Below are 21,924 nucleotides of genomic sequence, written 5' to 3' on the forward strand. Positions count from 1 at the left end.
ACTGATATGGTGTTAATACTTTGAACAACATATTATTGTAAATAACCCACTATCAGTAACACTAATATTATTTACCATGATGACTAATATCGCTTGTAGACTTTTAATCGCATCCAGAAGAAGTTGTGTTTACATGATATATACTGTAGTATGTCTGTGTACTGTGCATATTAATTTTGTACTTAGAAATACAAAAACATACACATACATGTGCGTATATATATTTATGAAATATTTAGATGTATTCATTTATTTAAAATGATATATAAATGTTTATACATTTTTCTTAAATATACTGTATGTGCATGTATGTTTATGTTTTTATAAATATCAAATGAATATGCACAGTACACAAACATATATTATTGTATATTGTTTGCGAATGTGTACGGGAAGTTGAGGGCAGCCCAGGAACATGCGCATGAGCAGTAACGTTAGTTTGTGTTGTTGTTGCTTTGAAACCGTCTATTGTAGGAAGGTTGTCTGTACAGGGCTTAAGAAGACTAGACCTAGACTAAAATGAGTGTTGGAGAACCGCCCAGACAGCAGTCAGTTCTGGATTTCTTCCACTGATAGCTGAACAGATTTTCCTTGTATGCGCCAGAACTGGCCCAGATGAGGAAGCGGCATACTGACAATTTACACGATTTCCTTCTGTCGGCCCAATGTGGGTCGGCTGAAGTAGTGTTTCACTTTAATTGGGCTGAATCTGGTGTACATTGCATTGTATCTGGCCCAGTTACAGTTCTGATACTGCTGTGCAAATCAGATAACGCAAAAGAGCAATCATTCAATTAGAACACGTTTTCAGTAATGCGCATTTCTTGTAATCAATGCATTACAGATCCACACACACACACACACACACACACAAAGTTTCATTTGATTAATTTATTAAAAGATTTATTTATACTTAGAAAGTATTTTGAACTCTGCTTAACTAGATGCTGCCACTACCTTTCCAAGTCACGTCTCCTTGTTTAGGAGTCAGCTTGTGATGTTATATCGCTTCCTTTTCTGTTTTTATTGACGTCATGCAATGGTAAATAAAATGCATTTATTCTGAGTGCTAGCATGAGCACCACAGCATCATATAAGTTAGCTTAAAGTACACATGATGTACATACACAGGCAGAACAGAACAAAGAGCTGTCTTTACGTGATAATAGAAGTTCTTACACATTCTTCAATGTTTGACAGTATGTTACAGTGTGCATGAGAGAGACAGAAACATGTCATTTATATTAAACAACAAGACAAAAACACACACATGAACACAGTATATACACACACCGGATGTGTGGATAGTTGAACATTTGATGGTGTGACAAACAAAAGACGTTGGGGTAACTGGACAGCTACTGTATGACCGCAGGGTTAAACACACACTAGAGTAAACCCTGCAGTCTCACAAACCCCCTCCACCGACGGGACGGGGCCGATATGACATCAAATATAAACCAAGCAATTGTTTGTTGTAATTTAGTTCAGCTAAAACACATCCATGAACAACACGGCACATCTAAAAGCCCTAAACATGAAGAGAGTAATGCTTAAAAAAATTCAAGTAAAACAAAGTGAGGGTTATACACAAATCCACTTTGGAAGACTAGAATGTGTGTAAAAATCCAACATAACTGCACATATGACAGGTGAACGGAAACAAATCAAAGAAATCAATGGCATGACTGTTCAGTTCTAAAGAATAAAAAAGAAATCCTGGTGCGGATGAAACACAGCGGCCCGTCCTCTCAGTAGACGTGTTTTCTGACTGACACTGAAATCTACAGCAGCACAAAACGCAGAAGCACAAGTACAAAAGCAAAAGAAGCACATTGCGTAGTATACAAGCTGACTTTAGTGCTCTACAGCATGCCTAATACAGAGGGTCTACAGAACATCTACTACGTCAACATGTGCACAACCAGAAAGTGTAGTGTGTGTGTGTTTAAGGCCGTGCAGACGTGTTCTCACGGCGTTTGAGATCCAGACCTCTTGAAGCTGCCCAGCAGACTCTGAACGCCCTTCTTCACCCGTCGTGCCACAGAATCAGAGGGGGGGCCGGGCAGACACGATCCACCGCCACCGCTGCTGGGAGGACGGGCGTCCAAACACTTCTGATACCTCAACTGTGAGAGACAACAATTCCACTTGAACAAACATCATCGCGCGATTATCACAGAGATGATGAAAACTGATGATATTTCTCTTGGTGAATAAATAAGAATCTCCGTTTGAGGTAGGGGTGGAAATCGTTTCCATCCGTAATTCATTTTTGACCTGGTAATTGGCATATTTGTGATGTCACTGTTTTACATTTGTGTTGGCATAGTGTGGCCCGTCACTTTCCCTGAACTACTTTAGAAGCGCAGCGTCATCTGTGTCACCTACTGTATGTTAAAGAGCAGTGATTTGAGCAAGACTGCTGAACGGTGGCCACGGACACACTGCAGATAAATTGGGTTGTCACTTCACCTTTTAGTGCTTAATCCTGTTCTGTACACACACACTTCGCTCATGTACAGGATGTAAATATGCAGGTAGTGACAACCGCATTTAGCAAAACTAGACAACGCAGTGTGTACACGGGGCCCAACTCAACAACCAGTTGTTAATGACGTCTTTAGATGCCCGTCAGAGATGTGTCGTCATCTGTTGAGTTGCAAGAAAATAAACGTGAGAGAAGTCTTGACTTTGCCACATTTTGACACGGAGCTAGCCGCTCTCACGAGCCCTTCGCTAAAGCAGCACTTATTACACCAAAAAATCTCTAATATCTGCAAATGACCATTTTTAACACCTAAAGGGCCGAGCTTTATCGCAGTGTTTTAAGTAGTGAAGTGAAGTGTGAAGTGAAAGTGACCTATTTGTCAGGTATGGTGACCCGTACCCGAAATGTGACCTCTGCATTTAACCCAACCCATGTGAGTGGTGAGCAGTGGGCAGCTATCACTGCAGCGCCCGCGGAGCAAGTGGGGGTCAGGTGCCTTGCTCCCGAGTCCAACTCTCTAACCATTAGGCCACGACTGCCCCATTATGATGTAAGACCCAACAATAAAATAGCAGACACAAAACCAGTTAGGTTCTTATTCACAGCTGCGAGAAGTTAGAATGTCGCTATGGTTACCAGTGTGTCAATCATCACAAATGCGGGAGTGACAACCTGTTCCGTACACACATGAAACGATCGTTTAGTGAATTCACTCCCGCATTTAAATGCGCTTGTCACTCCTGAAACTTTGCAGTGTGTACGTGGCCTGTGCACACATTTACAGATCATGTACAGTTCTGTGCAAAAGTCTTCGGCACGTTTGTATTTTCACCCCAATAAAATAGTTTTAAGCCCGTTATTGACATCTTTTTTCCTGTAGTGTGTCAGTAGGAAAAATCTGTTTTCATTTCCAAACATTCCTTTTGCCATTAATTGTAATAATCCAGTCAGATTATGTCTGACAACAGCTGGTGTTCCTGGTGTCAATAGCACCATTTTACTGGAGTGGAAATGGCTGTATATTCATGTTTCTGTGTCTATAAGAATGACTGTGACAGGTTTTTGGAAACACTGGAGTCAGCTGTGGAACGCTTTCTGCTGCTTCTCCGCGCTACACAGAGAGACCGGACATCCTGACATTGATTTAGTTTATCTTTCACTTTAGTAGAATGGTACTGTTGTATTTGTTTTTCTCTTCCTCCGCTGTCTCTAAACTGTCTGAATGCTGCACCGCTCTCACCGCTGATTTACACCGCTTTTGTTCCCATAACATCACATTATTATTATTATTATTATTATTATACAAACTAACTTTAAAGAACCCTTTTGACATTTTTGAATCAATGCAAATGCCTAAATGTATAGTACAATGCAATGTAAGTCGCTTTGGATAAAAAGCGTCTGCCAAATGCATAAATGTAAAAGATTAAATGGCCCTTCATATGTGAATGGACCTTTCCTCTAGTTTGAGGATTGTTGCCACTACAGGTTGGAATCCTCTACGTGACGAGTTGACATTTGTTGTGGAAAAGACTGGTGAAGTCGGCATTGACTGAAAATCAGGTAGTGTATGATGGACACGATATTCAGTGCTCAGAATCCAGCAGAACTTCTTTACAATGATGATGATGATGATGATATTGATGACGTGAGACTAATAAAGTTCATCCAGAAATCACAAAGAAGTTTTCATTGACTTCTGTGTAAATTGTGTGTGTTTATGTGCTCACCATACAGGCGGCCTGCACGGCCTCGCTCAGACCGGCCGCATTGGGATCGCACCAGAACATGTGACAGATGAAGTCTCCGGGCCCCTCGGCCATGATGAACGCAAACGTGTGCGCGTCCTTCCCCACGCCCATAAACGACAGGAAACGCACGCGACACTCGTGAAGAACTTCCTCCGACTGCGTGCGTGACAGATCAGGTCATTACTGATGAGGGATGTGGTCAATACAGTGCTTGGTCAGGACTACGCAATGCCGCTACTCTTACCTCAGACTTCAGGATAGCGAGCGTCGCGGACGCCACGTTCACCGTCACGGGTGTCCACTCCTCTTTGTCTTTGCTGCCGAGGGCCGTCTCCAGCGCAACGTTAATAACGTCCATGCCTGTGGTCAGTTTGAGTTTGATCAAGAAGAAAGAGAACCGGTTGCTCATTTGTTCAGTTTCACGTACACGGATTAGAACTCCATGAGCGATTTCTTTGAGGAATAAAGCGAGAAGGTCTTACCGACTGGTTTCGCCACTGCCACACAGCTCAAGTATCGCACGTGAAAACGTTGGACGTGTTCATTCTTAGGTACTGGAAACTCTGCGGAAGAATCAAGATTTTGAATTTTAGTTAAGGGTTAATACTTATTGACAGCCGTAAGGTTTCTTTAAGTGAACTCTCATGAAGGGTTTTGGTGCAACCGGGCACACACCGGTGATGTTAGGGTGTGTTTATAAAAGCTGCTTAATAATCTGCATTAAACTAAGGTTTAGTCCTGTCTGTGAAAGCGGGTCATTGACACTTAACTACTTTCTCTCATTAAAACTAGTGTACATTACATAATCCTCTCTTTTCACACTGTAACCCATAATATTACATCATTTTGTGTGAAGGACTTTGATGTTGAGTATAGTATAATATGAATTATAATCATGTATTTTTTGTCTCTTTATGACTGTATGTATTATTACTTTATGTACAGTATGTACGTGTGTATGTATTTACAGCCGCAGAAAAAAGGAAGCGAGCATTCCAAATTTTCATTTCAATTCATCATTTCTAGATGTATTGTGGTCATTTCAGTCCAGTGTCTGTAAAATTTCAACAAAACCAAAGCTCAGGAGTGACCTAAAGTCATCCAACAGACTGACAGCATGACAAGACACATGAAAACTGTCAGTAAACTCCAGGTTATCACATAAAAAAATCCTGTTTGAACTTTTCCTATATACATGTAGAAATATGACTGTCGTATCACTTAAAAAATGAGTCTGAACTTGAATCTGAACAGAGCATCTTTTCTGTTATTTCCAGCATTTATCCAGTTTTCATTTTCTGCAAATAAATGTAAATAGAAACAATATTTTTATTTTAAATATTGTAGTTCACAGAATGAAACAAAAATGGTCTTTTTACCTGAACACATACCTAGAAATAGTATATTTTAAAATCAAAAATGGTTTTTTCAAAACTTTTTGAAATCTTTTTCAAAATGTTTTTTTCTGCGGCTGTTTATACATCTTCTTAGATTGAAATGCTTTGAAATGGTACAAATTCTGTACCACAGAAATTCACTTTAAACTTGAATTGTTGTGTTGCACAGAAATATGCTATGCTACCCCATTCAAGTCATGAAGAAGAGCTAGAACTGTTTTCCATTTACTCAGTAGAGTTGAATGTGTATGTATTACCCTGGAAAGAGACATCCATGAGTCTGGAGGAATCACTGTTTAATCTGGGGGATGATTTTCTCTGGGCCATGATCTACACGCACACACACACAGAGAGAGAGATCAGATGCTACCGTGAATCAATACACGAAATCCCATGTGCATAAATGCAAAGTCTATCAACTTTCACTGAAGGTTATACAGTATTTTCTCCAGATCACACAGTTTTATACAGCGAGGTGCTGACCTGAGAACAGATGTGGTGCATGCAGGTGGCGATGTTCTTAGCAGGTGTGTCACAGCGAAACACGTGACACTTCAGCACATGAGTCACTTTATCTCGGGCCACATATGCAAAATCCCTGCCACAGGACACAGATGAAAAAAACTTCAGCTATCATAAAGTGCTCTGCTACTGCAAAACACACATGGTATTTTCAACCAAATTCATCTACACAAACGATGTGTCTTCCTGTAATCTGGATAAAAAGAGACGAATGAAAGAAATGCTGCTTTTGATATGACAACTGTTCCATTTTCATAGTTTACAAACCCAGCTGTCTGCTATCCATAGATTTAAAATCATGTTTTAACGTCATAATACAGTTCATACAGTCATTGCCTCAAGCAGGAGTGAGCATAACGCTCCAGCTTTCAGATCTGACGCGTGAATGCGCCTTGGCCACGTTCAGACTGTCACCTCAAATCCCATTTTTGTGCATATGTGATTGAAATCTAATTGAAATGGTTGATTGTCCACACTGTGTATAGCAACTGTTCAGATTCGATTTGAGTGTCCCGTGGTGCTCTCTCATTTTTTGCAGTATCTGATTTGGTTTCTATGGCAATGACAGGGAGCGTTGAACTTCATGCGTCGCTGTGCAGACCGATCGGTGTATGACATTGCAATACCGCGAGAGCGATTCCAATATGGCGATGTCATGCGCTGATCAATCTGAGCAGCGCTGTGTGCAGTAGAGTCGAACACGGCTCATTTTTTAAAAATATGATGGTGTGTAGCCGCTGCACTGTATTACCATGTCTAATGAACCTGCTGCTGAAGTGTATGAAGCTGGTATGCGAGGCTTTATTCAGTGCTCGCGTCTCCTCCAGCACACAGACAACAACATAGCAGCCTTACATCTGCAAAGACGTCTGACGTGCTTACGTTTCAACGTGGCGCGAGAACGCAACGTAAGACAACAGCTACTCAAATCCGATCTGAGCGGTCAGACTGAAACGGATTTTGAGAGATGCGATTTTAATAGGATTTCAAACCACATATTGGTTTTGTAAAAATCGGATTTCACTTGCTAAATATGATCGGATTTCAATCGGATATGCCCAAAAATCGAATTTGAAGTGACAGTCTGAACGTAGCCTTTGATTTTAGGGATGCACAGCCGTTGTGTTCAGAGAAATGCGCATGAAACACACGTTCATTGTGATTTCACGGATGTTCGACTGCCACGTTTGTAGCGCGGATGAACACAACGCGTTTACAGTGCCAAAGGTCTGCAGATGAGTACTGCGCATGAGTAAATGTAAGACACTTCAACCTGTGTCATTTCTGTCAGGCATTCATTTACTTTCTGTCAAATTATATCACGACAATGTAGAGGAAAAGCACAGAGCTGGCTGGACAATGAGGTAGGGATGAGGCACAAGACTATAAAGTTGTGAAAGCGAAACTATCCTTGTGCTCCGCTGCCAAACAACAACTGCGAGTAATAAAACGTTCCGTCTCCTAAAATGCAGTCTAAAGTTTGCATGAATTGACATAAACACTAATAAACTGAAGACCAGCAAAACAATAGAACATTGAATGGATTTGTGAATTGTATTGGTTTAAATGGAAACTATATGGTGTTTACTGGTATGTGATCTATTCTATCGTTGTCAATTGATGTTAGAAAAATACCCCAGGTGGTCCACAGCAAGCTTGTATTTTCATTTTACATTTTTTATTTGAAAAACTATTGCAATATCATGCAACATGTAGCGTATCGCAATATATTGTATTGTGACCCATCTATCGCGATGTATGGTGTATCGTATCGCAAGGCCCTAGTTTCAAACACCAGAGGGTCGTGTAAGAGAGCGGCTGTAATGAAAGAAGGATTGTACCCTACCTCTCCCTGAAATCCAGAATGCAGCAGAAGAGAGAGACATGAAAAACAATCATTCAACACATCATCTCAAGCCATAATGTAAAGCTGTCAGTGATGAAAAGAAAACCGCTGCTGACCTGCCGTCATCACGGCCGACGCCCCACACACGGATGCTGACGATTGGCTGAGAGTGCAGGAGCGTCCGGCTGTCCGGCTCCAACAGATTCAGTGTTTCATTCTCCAGAAAGAGTAGCATCTCCTTCCCCTACGCAACATCAACATGACAGCTGAAATCCTGGAATCTGATTGGCCAGTAGCTGCTCTCAGAACTAACAACAGTCACAGAATAAACCCTGACAGTGTGATGATGATGATCAGACACACAGCTCAAGAGACAAACACACAATCATCTCATCTATGGTCTCTGGAAGTGTTAAACCGCGAGTGAGCAGCGGGATATCAGTTTTAGCTGTCGTTATCTGGGAATAACTGACTTCGCCACCGACCAATCAGAATTCAGTACTTCAAAGAGTCATGTGTAAAACAAAAAGGTGACGTGTAGCGTGTACATCTGCTTCAAACATGCTCAGATTCAGAGTGTCAATGGTCCCACTCTGACATTCATTTGGATGGTTTTCAGACACGCGTGTATGTACGTACCTCGCCGAAGATGGCGGCCGTGTCGTCCAGACGTTGTTTCTGATAAGAGAGCTGTCTGATGCAGTTATTGACAGCGACACTACTCCTGCCAGGAGCCATCTCCTCCTCTGAGATCTCCAACCAACCCAGAGAACGCACCGAGAAACACTGCAAAACAAACACTTCAGTTTTCAAGGCTGAAAAAGCCTTCCTGCACTTTACTGTATGCATGGGGAACTCTCAGATGTTCTTCTGTTGAGTTGGCGAGATTGAAGACTGCAGTGTACATTGTGAGTTTATACAAGTTTCGCTTAAATATGTGTGATAAGAATAAATGAAACGGTGTTCCTTACATCACCACTTTACAAGACCACTTCAAACATTAACACAAAGCCCCCCTTTAAACCCATTCCAATCTGGCACCCCCACCCCACAAAATACACCCACTTTTCATTGAAATCAACTTTTTGCATAGAGGTCGACCCATTTGGATTTTTCTCTGGCCGATATTTAGCAATGAGCATTGTAAAATGAATTTACAATGATCGCCGATGGCCGATATATGATGCAGATTTTTGGGCAGATACAGTATGTTAGGCTAATGTTCTTTTTCCTCTCTTCAGCTCATAAAATCTAACAGTTCAGTAATAAGAAGTGATACAGACAATTACTTCAATTGAACATTTAATGGACACATGCGTCTTCAATCAGTGCACTTGTATAATTGAAATAACAAAAACTCAGGTAAATAAAAGAAACAAGAGTAGCGTTACGACAAACGTCAATAGCAGCATTTTTCAAGATTCTGAAACTCACAAAGAAAGTAGGAAAGCCAGCAGCGTTACCTCGAGCTGAACCCTTGTTGTAAATATGGGCAGACTTACATACTTAGACCTAAAGCAGCTTGCCTTTTCTTTGCTTTTATTTAGTCATTTCAAAACGTTCCAAAATAATGTGTAGTGCAGTCATAAACACATAGCCCTTATTGCTTCAGTTTAACCAATCAGGTCTGGGTCTGGGATAGGGGAGACCCCTTGAGATGTGATGACTCGTGAGTGACGGGGTTTTGGCGCGATACAGGACCAGATTTTGTATAGCCTATTGAAGCGATCGCAATGCCAAAGTTGCCCAAATATACAGCATGTTGCACGGTAATGGGAGAGGAACTCAAATCTCACAACGTGGATTACACATGTGGTGACAGACGACTCGAAGATATAACTAAATCTGAATTCAGCGCACATTTGAATGATTTAATAGAAATCAAACTGAATATGGGATTCTACTTCTTCTTTAAACTGTACAGACTGTGCTCTGGCATACTCTTGACAACTGCTGGACTTGCTAAATTTTGCATTATATGTTCTGCAAAGTATATTTCACGAAATACGTACTGTAGTTCTGTCACATGTTAAGGCGACTTTCAAATGCAAGCGCATTATTGTTTCTGCTGTTCTTGTTTGTTCTGTCGTATTAGTAGCCTGTGTATCAATGAATTGCACATTTTTGGCTGCCGTGGTGTGTGTATGAAGTTCATGAACGAGTGTAAAATGCCTACTCACGTTGCTTTCCGATTAATTATAAGGGGCACTTTTTGCACAAAAACGAAGCATGTGTTTTCTGAGGGTTAAAGTCATTGGTTAATGTCTTGATTGTCACTTTGAAGTGATTTCTGGACATAGTAGTCATATTTTCGAACTCTCTTTAATGCATTTGCTATGTTTGATCCGTTTTCCTGGTTTTTATTATCTTTTGTCATCTTGTCATACTTCGTTTTAAGGAGATAAAATGATCATTATCATCGTTGATTGACATTGCAATCAATTTCTATCACATATTTTGGCAGTTAAAATTTGGGCTGGTTTTTGTTGGAGTGGGCGGGTTTTAGTGAGCCTTTGGGCTGGAAATTGTCCACCCAATCTGGCAACACTGGATGCATCTGCCTGTTACTCAGCCTAACATGCAGCACAATTAGCAGATGCCCATTAATGAAAAAATCCCATAAATCGGCTGATCAATCAGTCCACCTGTAACATTTACTTTCAGCAACACTAGATACAGGCATGTGATCAGCCAAGGACAAAAAAAGAAGACTGCATGCACCCTCGCCACCCCCCCCCCCAAAAATACACAAAAATAGTCTTTAATGCTAATAATTAAATGTTACATGATTAAACAAGGCAACTAATTGATATTTTTCACTTAGCAACCCTTAATCAAATTATTATAATTACCCAATTCTGACCGGCGATTATGGTATTAGGGGTTAAAAGGTTGATTAGTTTAATAGTCACAAAGCAGATACATTACAGATGTGCCAGATGTGGCCTGTGATACACTGTATTTTGTGCCAGTTAGCGCTTAGAAATAACGGTGAAGAAAAAAAATCAATTTCCACATAGACTCATCTATTTATATTTCTGTCAGGACCACTGTCGTCAATTATTTAACGCTAGCATATATTTAGTTTGGCGGAATGAAACTGTTCTGGGCAAACTCTCTGCCCGTCCATGCAGCCTTGCATGGACATAGCAGGAGCGCAGCAATACATGTCCCCCCACCTGGGGAACCAGAACAGTTCCTGATGTGTAACAGGATTAAATTAAAAAGATCCAAAGATACAGGCAGATAAGGAGGAGATGGGGATGAAGGTGGGTTTTAGGTGCAACACGATTAAGCAGCTGATAAGGAGCAAAGAAATGCAACTTAAATAGGACGCAGTCTAGTGTGTGTTGTATGACTATTGGTTGACGTTGATTAGCTGCACCTGATTTGATCAGCTGATGCAAGCTGAACTCACGTGACCTGCCAGAACTAACGCTACGCTTGATTTCTGTCGGGACCACTGTCGTCAATTATTTAACGATAGCATATTTTCACGCACTCAACAGTCGCAGTTCGCTTATGTGTCAGAAGGGAGGCTGAGCTATAAGAACTGCTCGAGCAAGTTCTCCCGCAGAGTGATTATGCTTCAATTTAATGCTGACTGAAGTCAAGCTTAGCAAAGATAAAGTGACATTATTTGTGTACGATGTACAAATTGATTTCATTGACATGCATTGAGTTGTGAGATTGATGTCATTTACCCTCGTCTGGGAAACCACGCACACTTCCGGTTAGTATTCCATTGGGATGATACTATTCTTCTTAAATGCATACACTATCAGCCATTCTCAAAGTCCGGACTGGGAGGGAATTCGTTCCGGACCCGCCAAGTGCCGAACACGCATGTACACACACATGCATGCGCGCCACACGCACAAACCAGTGTAGGGGGCCGAACACATAGAAAGCGCTTATTGCTGTTATACATGCCTTTTTTCAATTGTTTCAGTTCACGAGTTCGCCTGTGCAGATAATGGTGTAGGTTTGAGAGTAAGTGTATTTGGCGTGCTGTCGGGGAGAGGGTTCCGAGCTCGTTCGTTCTTCCAAGCTCAGCGCACTCCCCCCCTGTCCGGGGTGAGGGCTCCGAATCCGGCATTAGCCTGAACCCGGAACACTCCCGGGGGGGCCCCTTTTGTGTCCTGCTGGAGACGAGGGGCTCCAGGTGAGGAGCCGGGGTGGTGGTGGGATTCTTGAGACTGAAGAGAGAGTGAAGGTAAGACGTCTTGACTATTTATAGAGGCTCTCTCTCTTGAACTGATAGGTCGGGTGCTGTGATTGCTGATAGCGGACCAGCCGAGTTAATTATCTGCTCCTTCTCCTCCCGAACTTAGTTAATAAAACATCATTTAGCAGAGAGCCTTTTGCGCATTGCTTATGCCGGGCGCCCCACGTTTTTTCCGGCTTGCTGTTTTTACGGTTTTCTTCAGGTAAAGAAATATTGTCTGTACAGCCCCGAAAGCACGTTGTTTCGACGCAGCTCGTCTTTCTCTTGCTCTATCTGTGCAGCGACTAACAGAAAACAGCAGTACTTTCAACTGACCCAACAAAACGCTGTTTCCAAAACTCTGTCACAGTTACAGACTGCCTGGGCAAATGAACATGAACGTAGTTTGTCTATAAATATTCTCATGGTTTGTTGCACAGACGACGTTGTGCTGCATGATTCACTAAAAGTTACACTGAAGTACTATTTCATAAACCAAAAATATGTAAATGAGAACGGCTTTTTCATTTGTTGTATTAAAAAAAAGCAGCACTGTATGTAACAGTTAGGACAGTAAACGCAAGTACGACTACATGACGCCATGAATATGATGATTAGCATATGAAGAGTTGATTGCTAAAAATAAAAAACAAGCAAAAGCAAAACATTGTTTATAAGAACTTTCGCCGCTTCTTTGGCCGAGGCCCGCCCAAGATGACTGCCATATGACTGACAGGTAAAGAACCCAATCACGTTTCGTTTTGTGCCACGTCATGTTCAGAGGCGTGGAAATGTCCCCACAGTATCAGACCGGAGTACATTCATAGTTTTGCAGTTAACCTAGATACTTTTACGAATTAAGCATTTAGTCGATCGTGATGAGTTCCTATTGCAACCTTTTAAAACCTTCTTAGATCAGATGGCTCATGTTGTTCCCAGGTGGACCGTAAAAAAAAATACGCGACGCGCACGTCTCCCGGAAATCCTGAAAATTCTGCCAATCAGATGACGATTTTGAACGTGTCGAAGTGTTCCCAAGAAAGTGTGCCTTGCATCAGATGTTTATCCAACCGTCTGTGAGGCTGTGCACATCCTGCAACAAAGGGCACTAGAGTGTTATGAGCAAATTGATAACGAGACGAATGGGTAAACTAGCAGTTAAGCTGGCAGGGGAAGCGTACACCCTGCAACAAATAGCACCAGAGATGAATGAGCAAGTGTTAACAAGCAGATATACATGTGACTGCATTGTATCATGTACAATTTTGGCTATATAGCTTACCCCTACATCAGCTCTCACTATCATGATCGCATACGGTTAAAGGACTTACCTACCATGCTTGCAGAAGGATCACACGATTTACCTGAACACACTTTTAAATTGTGTAACTCTCGACATCCATGAACTCGGCAGAGAACTCCCTCCGTATGCGCCTCGTATATAAAATGTACGGTGTGGGAAATGTATCCCCTTACTTCTCAGGGTGATAAATGAGTTACGGTTTACAGGGTTCCCACACTGTCATCAACACCAAATTCAAAGACTTTCAAGGACTTTTTCAAGCACATTTTGGTCAAATTTAAAACTGTGTTTTTGTGCCGTCGCCGGGCATTTTGGGAAAAGGGTACCATTTTTTATGATTTCTCTCTTCTCAAAGGGCCATTTCAGAAGTCTGTTAACAAAGGGTACATGCAGTCACAGACATAAATAGACACCGCATTGAAGGCTTTGGCCTGTTGCTGTTATGGGTTCAACAATGCTGCCATATTGGAGAGGACAAGACATAAACAAAAGGGAGCTTCTTTGAATAAAAAGCACAATAACGTAATGTAAACATTACATCATTTTTTTAATGATTTACAGTCTACGTGGAGTATAAACATGTCTTGTCTCGAGTTTAGGGCTGAAACGATTCCTCGAGTAACTCGAGTTATTCGAATACAAAAAATCATCGAGGCAATTTTTGTTGCCTCGAAGCCTCGTTTAATCCATTTAAGTACAGTACACACGGAGCACTGCGTTTCCCCACGGACCATTATTACTGACGCACAGCCCGCTAAACTCTATTCATGTTACAGGGCTCTCAAGTCTCATGCATTCACCGTGAGACACACGCATTTTAGTCTGTTCACACGCTCACACGTGTTTCTCATGCTGATAAATAACTGATAGCTTATAGGGCTGTGACGGTTGCCGTAACAACCGCACCACCGCGATGGTAAAGTGCCATGACGGTGGTGAACTGCCACCGGCGGTAGTGCACGTCACTCTGACAAATATAGGTGTAATAAATATGAGAGTTGCGATAACGATTGCTAGTTGTAGCATTTCAGTTGTGGGTGGTTTTATTTAAAAGATTTTAAATTAACAGAAATTATTGGCATACGTTTCCGTTGGTGCGTTCGAGCGCAGGCCTGCACGGCAAAACCCAGGTTATTCTGCGGGTTTTGCAATGGATCTTATTGTGAAATGAACAGATACTTAAAATCAAAACTGGCTATGACACGCTTGCTTAGTGTCGGAGCGCGCGCAGGTTTTGCCGCGGTTGCGGAGAGACATCTCTTCATTTGCGCTCGTGTGCACATCTTCTGAACGCGCATTTAGTGCAGCTGTACACATTTTAATCTGGACAATGTCAACAAGTAAGTTTCACATCAACGAGTCGGAAAAAGTAAAGTTTTTATGGCAATCTGAATAGGAAAGCCAATGTAGGTTTAAACAGTTTGTTTCAAATGGAATTGTTAAGGACTGTAAGGGTTAATACGCCACTGACTGAAGTTACTGCAACAAGAGCTTTTTTATTTAGTATTTAGCTTTCTTATATCATTTAAGTTTACATTGTTTACTGATGTTTATTTAAATGTTTTATATGCTGTAGTGTGCCATTTCACTGATGGATTTGCGCGTTAAACATTGACGGATGTTTCATCCTCATTTATTTCAGATATCATATTTCAATTATTTAACAATTTCAAGTATTTAAATAAGGTCTATATTTCTCTTCCACTCATCATGTGGTTGCTACACGCAAATATAATAATATAAATATTATTTATATAAATAATATATATTTCTCAACTGTCAGGGTATTGTACATTGCTAATGTCATCCGCCCACTAGGGGGCCAAAGAGTGAAAAGGACGGCATAAGGGAACAGGCAGACGAACAAGAGTAGTTGTGACGAGATGAATATGTTCCACAGAGTTCGAGGAGTCTAATAAACCAAAAGTAACTAACATACGCCTCTTCAGTTAATGAACACAAGACATCAACCACCGCACCATCTATTACCACCGCGGTGGTAAAAAAACTGCCACCGTCACAGCCCTAATAGCTTATTGAAATGGTGAACTGATATTTTACTTAGTTTTAGTCTATTTTACGAGTGAAACTTGTTTTCCGGCTGCATTGAGTCCATCAAACTAGATGCGGACTAGTGGACACCGAATCCTGTTAAAACACATGTCATCTGTCTGATCTGCGTGTCTGAGTGAATGAACTGCACAGTTTAACGTGCTACACGCGTGATGCTCATGAATTTGTCTGCGTCTGCGCTGAATGAGGACATGAACTTCACCTCCAGAGTTGCGCTGAGAGTTTATTTCACAAACATGTTATTGTTTGAGTGAAGAAACAGACATACTAAAAAATAAGGGTCTTCTGACAACCTGCCAAAATAAAAGTCATAGGCTATTGTTTGAAATTATTATTTCCATTTTTATTCATGTTTCTTATTTATATATTTGTATTATATTGCATTTTGAATTTAATATGGCAATGGAATGTACTAAATGGGTTTAGTTTTCGCAGATATTAATGTATGCTATTTCAGCAATAAAAACTAATTGTTCTAAAAAGGAAACAAATTAGTTGTTTTACTCATTTTAAGAGACCTGTCTTATTTTCTCTTGTATATTTAGTATTGCTTTTTAATAACGAAAAAGTACGTATTATCCGAATACCCGATTAATCGATGGAAAATAAGTAGAATACTCGATTAGTAAAAGAATCGATAGCTGCAGCCCTACTCGAGTTACTTATAGATAGAAAATTGTTCGTTGTTTTGAGGAATTTAGAAAATTCACACTTGTCAATTAGTGATTTGGCTTATTTTTCATAGTAACTGTGGAGACATTCCAATGCAAGTACGGGATACTGTACAGTACAGGTGCCTGCTTATGACAGAATAAAGGACTGAAGCGGAGACAAGTATCACACAGAAGGGGTTTCTTTTGCGATGACAACCGACTGGCTGAACATTATCCTGATTTTAACATGGCTACTTGCCTCAAGAGCAAATTATATCATGTATTATGTATTGATTTTAAATATTTTATTAAACCATTTCTAACAAATGCAAACCTACTGCAGGGAAAACATTTTTACTTTTGGTTTTTAGGCAAGAAAAAAGTTTAAAAAAGACAAACATTCAATTTGGTTTAATCATTTGTAAATATAATCTCATGTTATTATTATTGTACTTGTCAGAATGACAAGTACCTGGATGATTGTGCATTATTAGTTTTGATAATAAACAGATGAGAATGCCCTCAAGGAGCTTAATTCAAAGGGTTCTGCCCTTCAAAGGTAGTACAACATAGGTGAGTTCACTTCTGTTTGGAATTCGCTTTTCATTTGAATACTTTTGAGCAAGGCACCTTACCCCTACTTGCTCCCCGGGCGCTGCAGTGATAGCTGCCCACTGCTCCGGGTGTACGTGTGTTCACCACTTGCTGTGCATGTGTTCACTGCTCTCTGGATGGGTTAAATGCAGAGTCACATTTCGGGTATGGGTCACCATACTTGACAAATAATTGAATTATATTCAATGTGACAAGTAATCAACGGTGACCTGAGGGCGCTATGTACGCTCAATGTCATCTGTCAATCTGCGTAAATAGTGCTCTGGAAAGTTTCAAGACATTATATAAAATAAATTGTAAATAAAAATATATGATATTACTGTATGATGATTATTATTACTATTATATTCAAAATTAGGCACAAAGCAGTTTCTAAAAGATACAGATCTCTGAGGCGTGCAGGAATACACCAGCATTCAAACATTTCGTTCCATCACTGCTGATATGGTGAACTTGATAAAAAATGACTGAGCGACTTCAGACACAGCAAGCTCAAATATCCAAACCTCCGCCCAAACACACAGCAAAAGTTCATTACTGCAACAGATAACACTTCTGGGAGCATGTTTTTGTTTTCGCTAAACCAATGCTATCTAGCTAGCATTGCAGTGTTTCTTAACATCCTAAGAACGATTCAAACTCTTAAGGCACATTGACTGACAAGAATAATGATAACTAATGAAATTATTCTTGAAATGAACGTAGCTGAAAAGAAACTTATTTAGCAGTGGTTTAATACAACATATGTTTGACTGTATACGATGATCTTAACCGTTTTGCTTGATGCATAACCTGCTGGTGTACTCCACATCTTAACTTTGATAAACCATTTTTTTATTATACCTCAAGCATCGTTGAATTTGCACTTCTCTGGCATTGAGCGAGTTAAATAACTGATTTATGCAGTACTGCACATGATCACGATCCATCTGCTCAAAACCTCTTTTTTTAAGTTCTTCCCGCTTTCCCCCAGATCAGCAACGTTGTTTTGTTCTGGCTTCGGCGACACTAACCAATATTTTTAACACCGCTGCAACTAACAAAATCTAGTTTGTTTAATTTAATCACTTTCAAGTACCTATGTCTGTTTTCAAATACTTTCCAGTCCTTGAATTCATATGTCAGAAATTCAAATACTTTCAAGCATTTTCAAGAAGAGTGGGAACCCTGGGTTTATGTGAACCGCTTGAAATCACTCGCGGAATTTTTGAGAACCCCGTTGATGAGTTTAAGCAAGCAAAAGCGCAAACAGCAGCACTTGATGAGAAACACGGATAAAGAGAGTGTCACCCAAAGTTCACCATGGTGGATTCGCACGGTACGCGGCTATCGCGATTGTCTAGTTCATTTTCAAAGGGAAAACATGCGGTAAGCGGCAAAACGCGGGCAATTTCGTTGGCGCAGCGGATGCGATTCCACCGCTCATGTGAATAACACGAAACACTGTTGTGACTTATTCTGCAAGCGTCTATGTGCCAACTACAATACATCCAGGGTGTAAACTTACTTCTGGCTCGCAATGTCTGATACACGGTGTTCGTGTTGTGCAGACAAGAGAAGTAGATCTCGCACTTAATCACTGATCAGGTACGTCCTGCTCTTACATAGACTCTAACGACTGCCAGAGTTATTTTGAGCCGTAAACGGAACAACATACAATGTACACGTATATCTAAATACATAAAACAGACAGTTCACTCTTGGAAATACCATCATGTTTGCATTCTCCGGTGAGCTTAGTACGGTCAGGTCACTGCCGCTTGCTTAAAGGAACAGACACAGAGAGAAAAGCACCCGTGCTGGCAGCAAGATCAACACTCGCGCACAGTAGTAGCAATGGTGGAGGTAAAGCTAAGATTATCCAAGATCCATGATTGAAATAGCGCGTTGCATATCCGAACAACTAGTTAGATATCGCCCAGCTCTAGGACAACAGTCTGTGTGTTGGATGTGATGTGGCGGAGCGTACAAACATCAGTGATTCAGTGATTGTTCTGCGGATCTCCAGCACCAGTGCTGCTGTATCTCTGTAAAGCCTTTGAGAACCGCTGCATTAACACATCCTGCATGTTTTTCATTGTGTCTATGTGAAGGTTAGTATGTCTGTGACATGAAGAGACACATAACATAAGATGATGTATGTGGGAGAGCATGTCTCTCTATCGGCAGCATGTAGTGGGCAGAGACACTGAAGTCTTACTCTTAAATCAATAAATATAAATATAATCAAAACAAATCTCGTGCATGAGCCCTGTGTCATGTGTGTGCGTTTGTACCGTTGATTCATCGTCACTGCTCACGCGAGTCTCCTCCTCCTCCTCCTCCTCATACTGAGAACAACTGCACACACACACAACAGAATCACCACTCTCGCTCGTACACACCCAACAACATTCAATCCACCGATGGCTCTTGACCAATCGGTTGGAGTAGCAGATGTGACATCATCATCTATTGCTTTTTAATAAATGTGTGTGAGGGTGTTTGTGTACCTGAGATGAATGGAGGCGTAACGCAGAGTCGCTTCTTCAAACTCCTTCAGACTGTCATCAGAAGGCCCGTCCTCCTTCTACACAACAAAGGTTTGACAGCTCACACAAATCCATTCACCACAACACAAACGCAGTGTTTAAGACACATCTGTGAACGTGACCCACGACTTCATTTTTCCTTATTTGCACTAATGCTCTCTTGAAAGCTGTTGCGCTTTAAAACGGAACCCATCACATCGAGTCACGCTTTTTATTTTAAAAAATCTCCCCAAAGAAAAAGAAGAATGGTGAGGGTGTCAATGATAAACCCACCTGCCAGAGTTCTTCATCGCTGAACACGTTTGCACGTGAAGCATCGTTCCACGTCATCTAAACACGAAGAGGTTCGTTTAAAACTCAGAAGCTGAAAGAAGTTTATTGAGATAACGTTTGTTGAGCGTAATACCTGCGGCTGTTCTGCGGGCGACGTGCTCTCCTCCAGCGGCCCGGGCGGCTCCCACTGCGTCGTTCCTGTGGGAATGTGCCAGTAGTATGTGCCGGAGGTGTCCTGCACCCGCATCCATCCGGAGGGCAGTTCCGAGTCGGTTTCGAACGCGCTGCCGTCCCAGTACGACTCTACGAGCGAGAAGGACGCAGGTGCCAGTTTGGTTATTATGAACAACTCAGTGGCTAACGGCTGCTGATAAGAGGCACGGAAGGAAAAATACAGCAAGCATCTTACCTGGCTCTCCGTCCGGCGTGCTGCTGGCGGTGCTTCCCTGCGACAGCGACATGCAGCTGGAGTCCTCGTCGCTGTGAGCTCCGTTCTTGGCGAACAGCAAACAAGCGTTTCTGACGGCACCTTCACCCTCTCTCCTCTGAACGTCAGCCACCGAAACATTCTCCTCTTGCTCGGTTTCGTCTCTCTTCTGCTCCTCATGTTTCTCCTTCAGGTCGGCAGAGGAGTAAATGAGGAGCGCTTCGTCGTGGCTCCAGTCATGCAGCTCGGAGCAGAGAGATTTCAGAGCTTTGTTCTTCTCTTGGTGACGCCGCTGGGAGTTCTGGTTGGGGTTGGTGTTCTGCTGTTGAAGCAGATTCTGATTCTGGTCCTCTTTCATCCACTTGCTGTTGCTCTCGCCATCGTTTCCCTGCTGCTCGTCGTCCAGGCCTCCCATGATGCCTCGCTGTGGCAGGACACTTGTTGTGGTGCTTGTGTGGTTCTTCAGGCAGAGGTCAAGTGTGTTGTCGTTCAACATCACACGTACGCGCGCGCGCGCGCACGCACACACACAACTGCTGGAACGACACAACACATCAAATGACAAAATGATAATCACGTCACGAGACAGTGAAATATATAGAACAGAAGTTAATCAGCATAAACATCGATGTGTCAAAGCTTTATTAAGCGCGATTGCGCAAATACTAACCAATACAAGAATATAACGTACACGCCAATACGCCGTGTTATTAACAGGCTGATTGTGTATTTACTGAAACGATCTTTCATGACGTGACCATATACAGACACCTCAACCCTTAAACAGTATTATTATTATGTTATTACTACAATTTTATTATTACACTGTTGTTATTGTCATAGTTGTAATTGAATACAGGCAGCATGTGAATACAACGTCCGATTCACATTCGTTCGCGATACAATCACGATATAAAGGCGATAATCTAGCGCGTCGTTATTAAACGCTCACTCACCTTTGATAGTCTTTCGATCACATCGATTAGTCCTCAAAATCAAATCCTCAAAGCATCAACACCGTTATTCAGCTAATATTGCTAACGCTAGCGGACCTCACGCAACTGACGTCATGGCCGCTGACGTAGGCGGCGCTCACGCAGCAGCGGTGGTGGGTTGCGATGGGTTGTGTCTAGAAGGGATACAGCTACGGCCGGAAGTGATGCAAAACCTCGCCATAAAATGACAATAAATTACATTAGCTAATGCCTACACCTACCCTAACCTTACAATAATAAAAAATAGTAATTAACTGTTGTCAGCGTGACAAACATTATGCGGTATTGAAATGCGCATGTCCAGTGGCGGTAGCGTATCCCTTCTAGCCAAAACCGGTGCGATGGGAGAAACTGGTGATGTTTCGTTCGTGAACGAATCGTTCTTTTTGAACGAATCTTTTAAGTGAACGAATCGTTCTCGTTCACGAAATGCAATGACTCATATTTCTCGCTCACTGAAATCTCTCCCTCGAGCACAGAGCGTCTTGTCTTAAAAGAGTGTCTAAAGCACGAGCCAATGGCGTTCGAGAGTGAGCTTAGACAGAGCATATGATTGGTTGAATGTACTGAACGAATACGCCCTTCACTGAACGAACGAGACCCGCTGATTCTCGTTCATGAACGAGCTGTTACTTCTCACTCGTAAACGAAATGAAAGATGAGGTCTCTTGTTCAACAAGTACAGAAACGGACACAATGTAAAGATCCTTACGAAAATAATTAAATAATACAAGCTGATGGTTAAATGTAACAAAGACAAATTAACATCGTCATTTTTATTGCATGGAAAATGTCAAGCCCTGTTTACTCAGTTATTGTACTGCAAGCACACGTGTTTTG

General features: G+C 41.6%; 1 protein-coding gene across 2 annotated transcripts; it reads right to left on the reverse strand.

The window, feature by feature from the left end:
• Positions 1-1,043: 1,043 nt before the first annotated feature.
• Positions 1,044-21,450, reverse strand: apbb1 (amyloid beta (A4) precursor protein-binding, family B, member 1 (Fe65)). Of its 2 annotated transcripts, none has more exons than XM_057320498.1 (14): positions 21,046-21,450; positions 20,072-20,622; positions 19,796-19,965; positions 19,663-19,719; positions 19,351-19,427; positions 19,135-19,198; positions 8,647-8,793; positions 8,124-8,251; positions 6,123-6,237; positions 5,897-5,969; positions 4,725-4,805; positions 4,487-4,602; positions 4,222-4,398; positions 1,044-2,129 (listed from the first exon to the last, which is right to left on the reverse strand). In XM_057320498.1, exons 2-14 carry the CDS (start codon positions 20,583-20,585, stop codon positions 1,971-1,973), a joined length of 1,878 nt encoding a protein of 625 aa, XP_057176481.1. In that variant the 5' UTR covers positions 20,586-20,622; positions 21,046-21,450; the 3' UTR covers positions 1,044-1,970. The 2 variants fall into 2 exon arrangements, with proteins under 2 accessions (XP_057176481.1, XP_057176480.1); XM_057320497.1 differs by having other exon boundaries at positions 20,072-20,625.
• Between the last annotated feature and the right edge of the window lie 474 nt (positions 21,451-21,924).

Source organism: Triplophysa rosa, linkage group LG22 (assembly GCF_024868665.1).
Source record: "Triplophysa rosa linkage group LG22, Trosa_1v2, whole genome shotgun sequence".
NCBI classification, from domain to species: Eukaryota; Metazoa; Chordata; class Actinopteri; order Cypriniformes; family Nemacheilidae; genus Triplophysa; species Triplophysa rosa.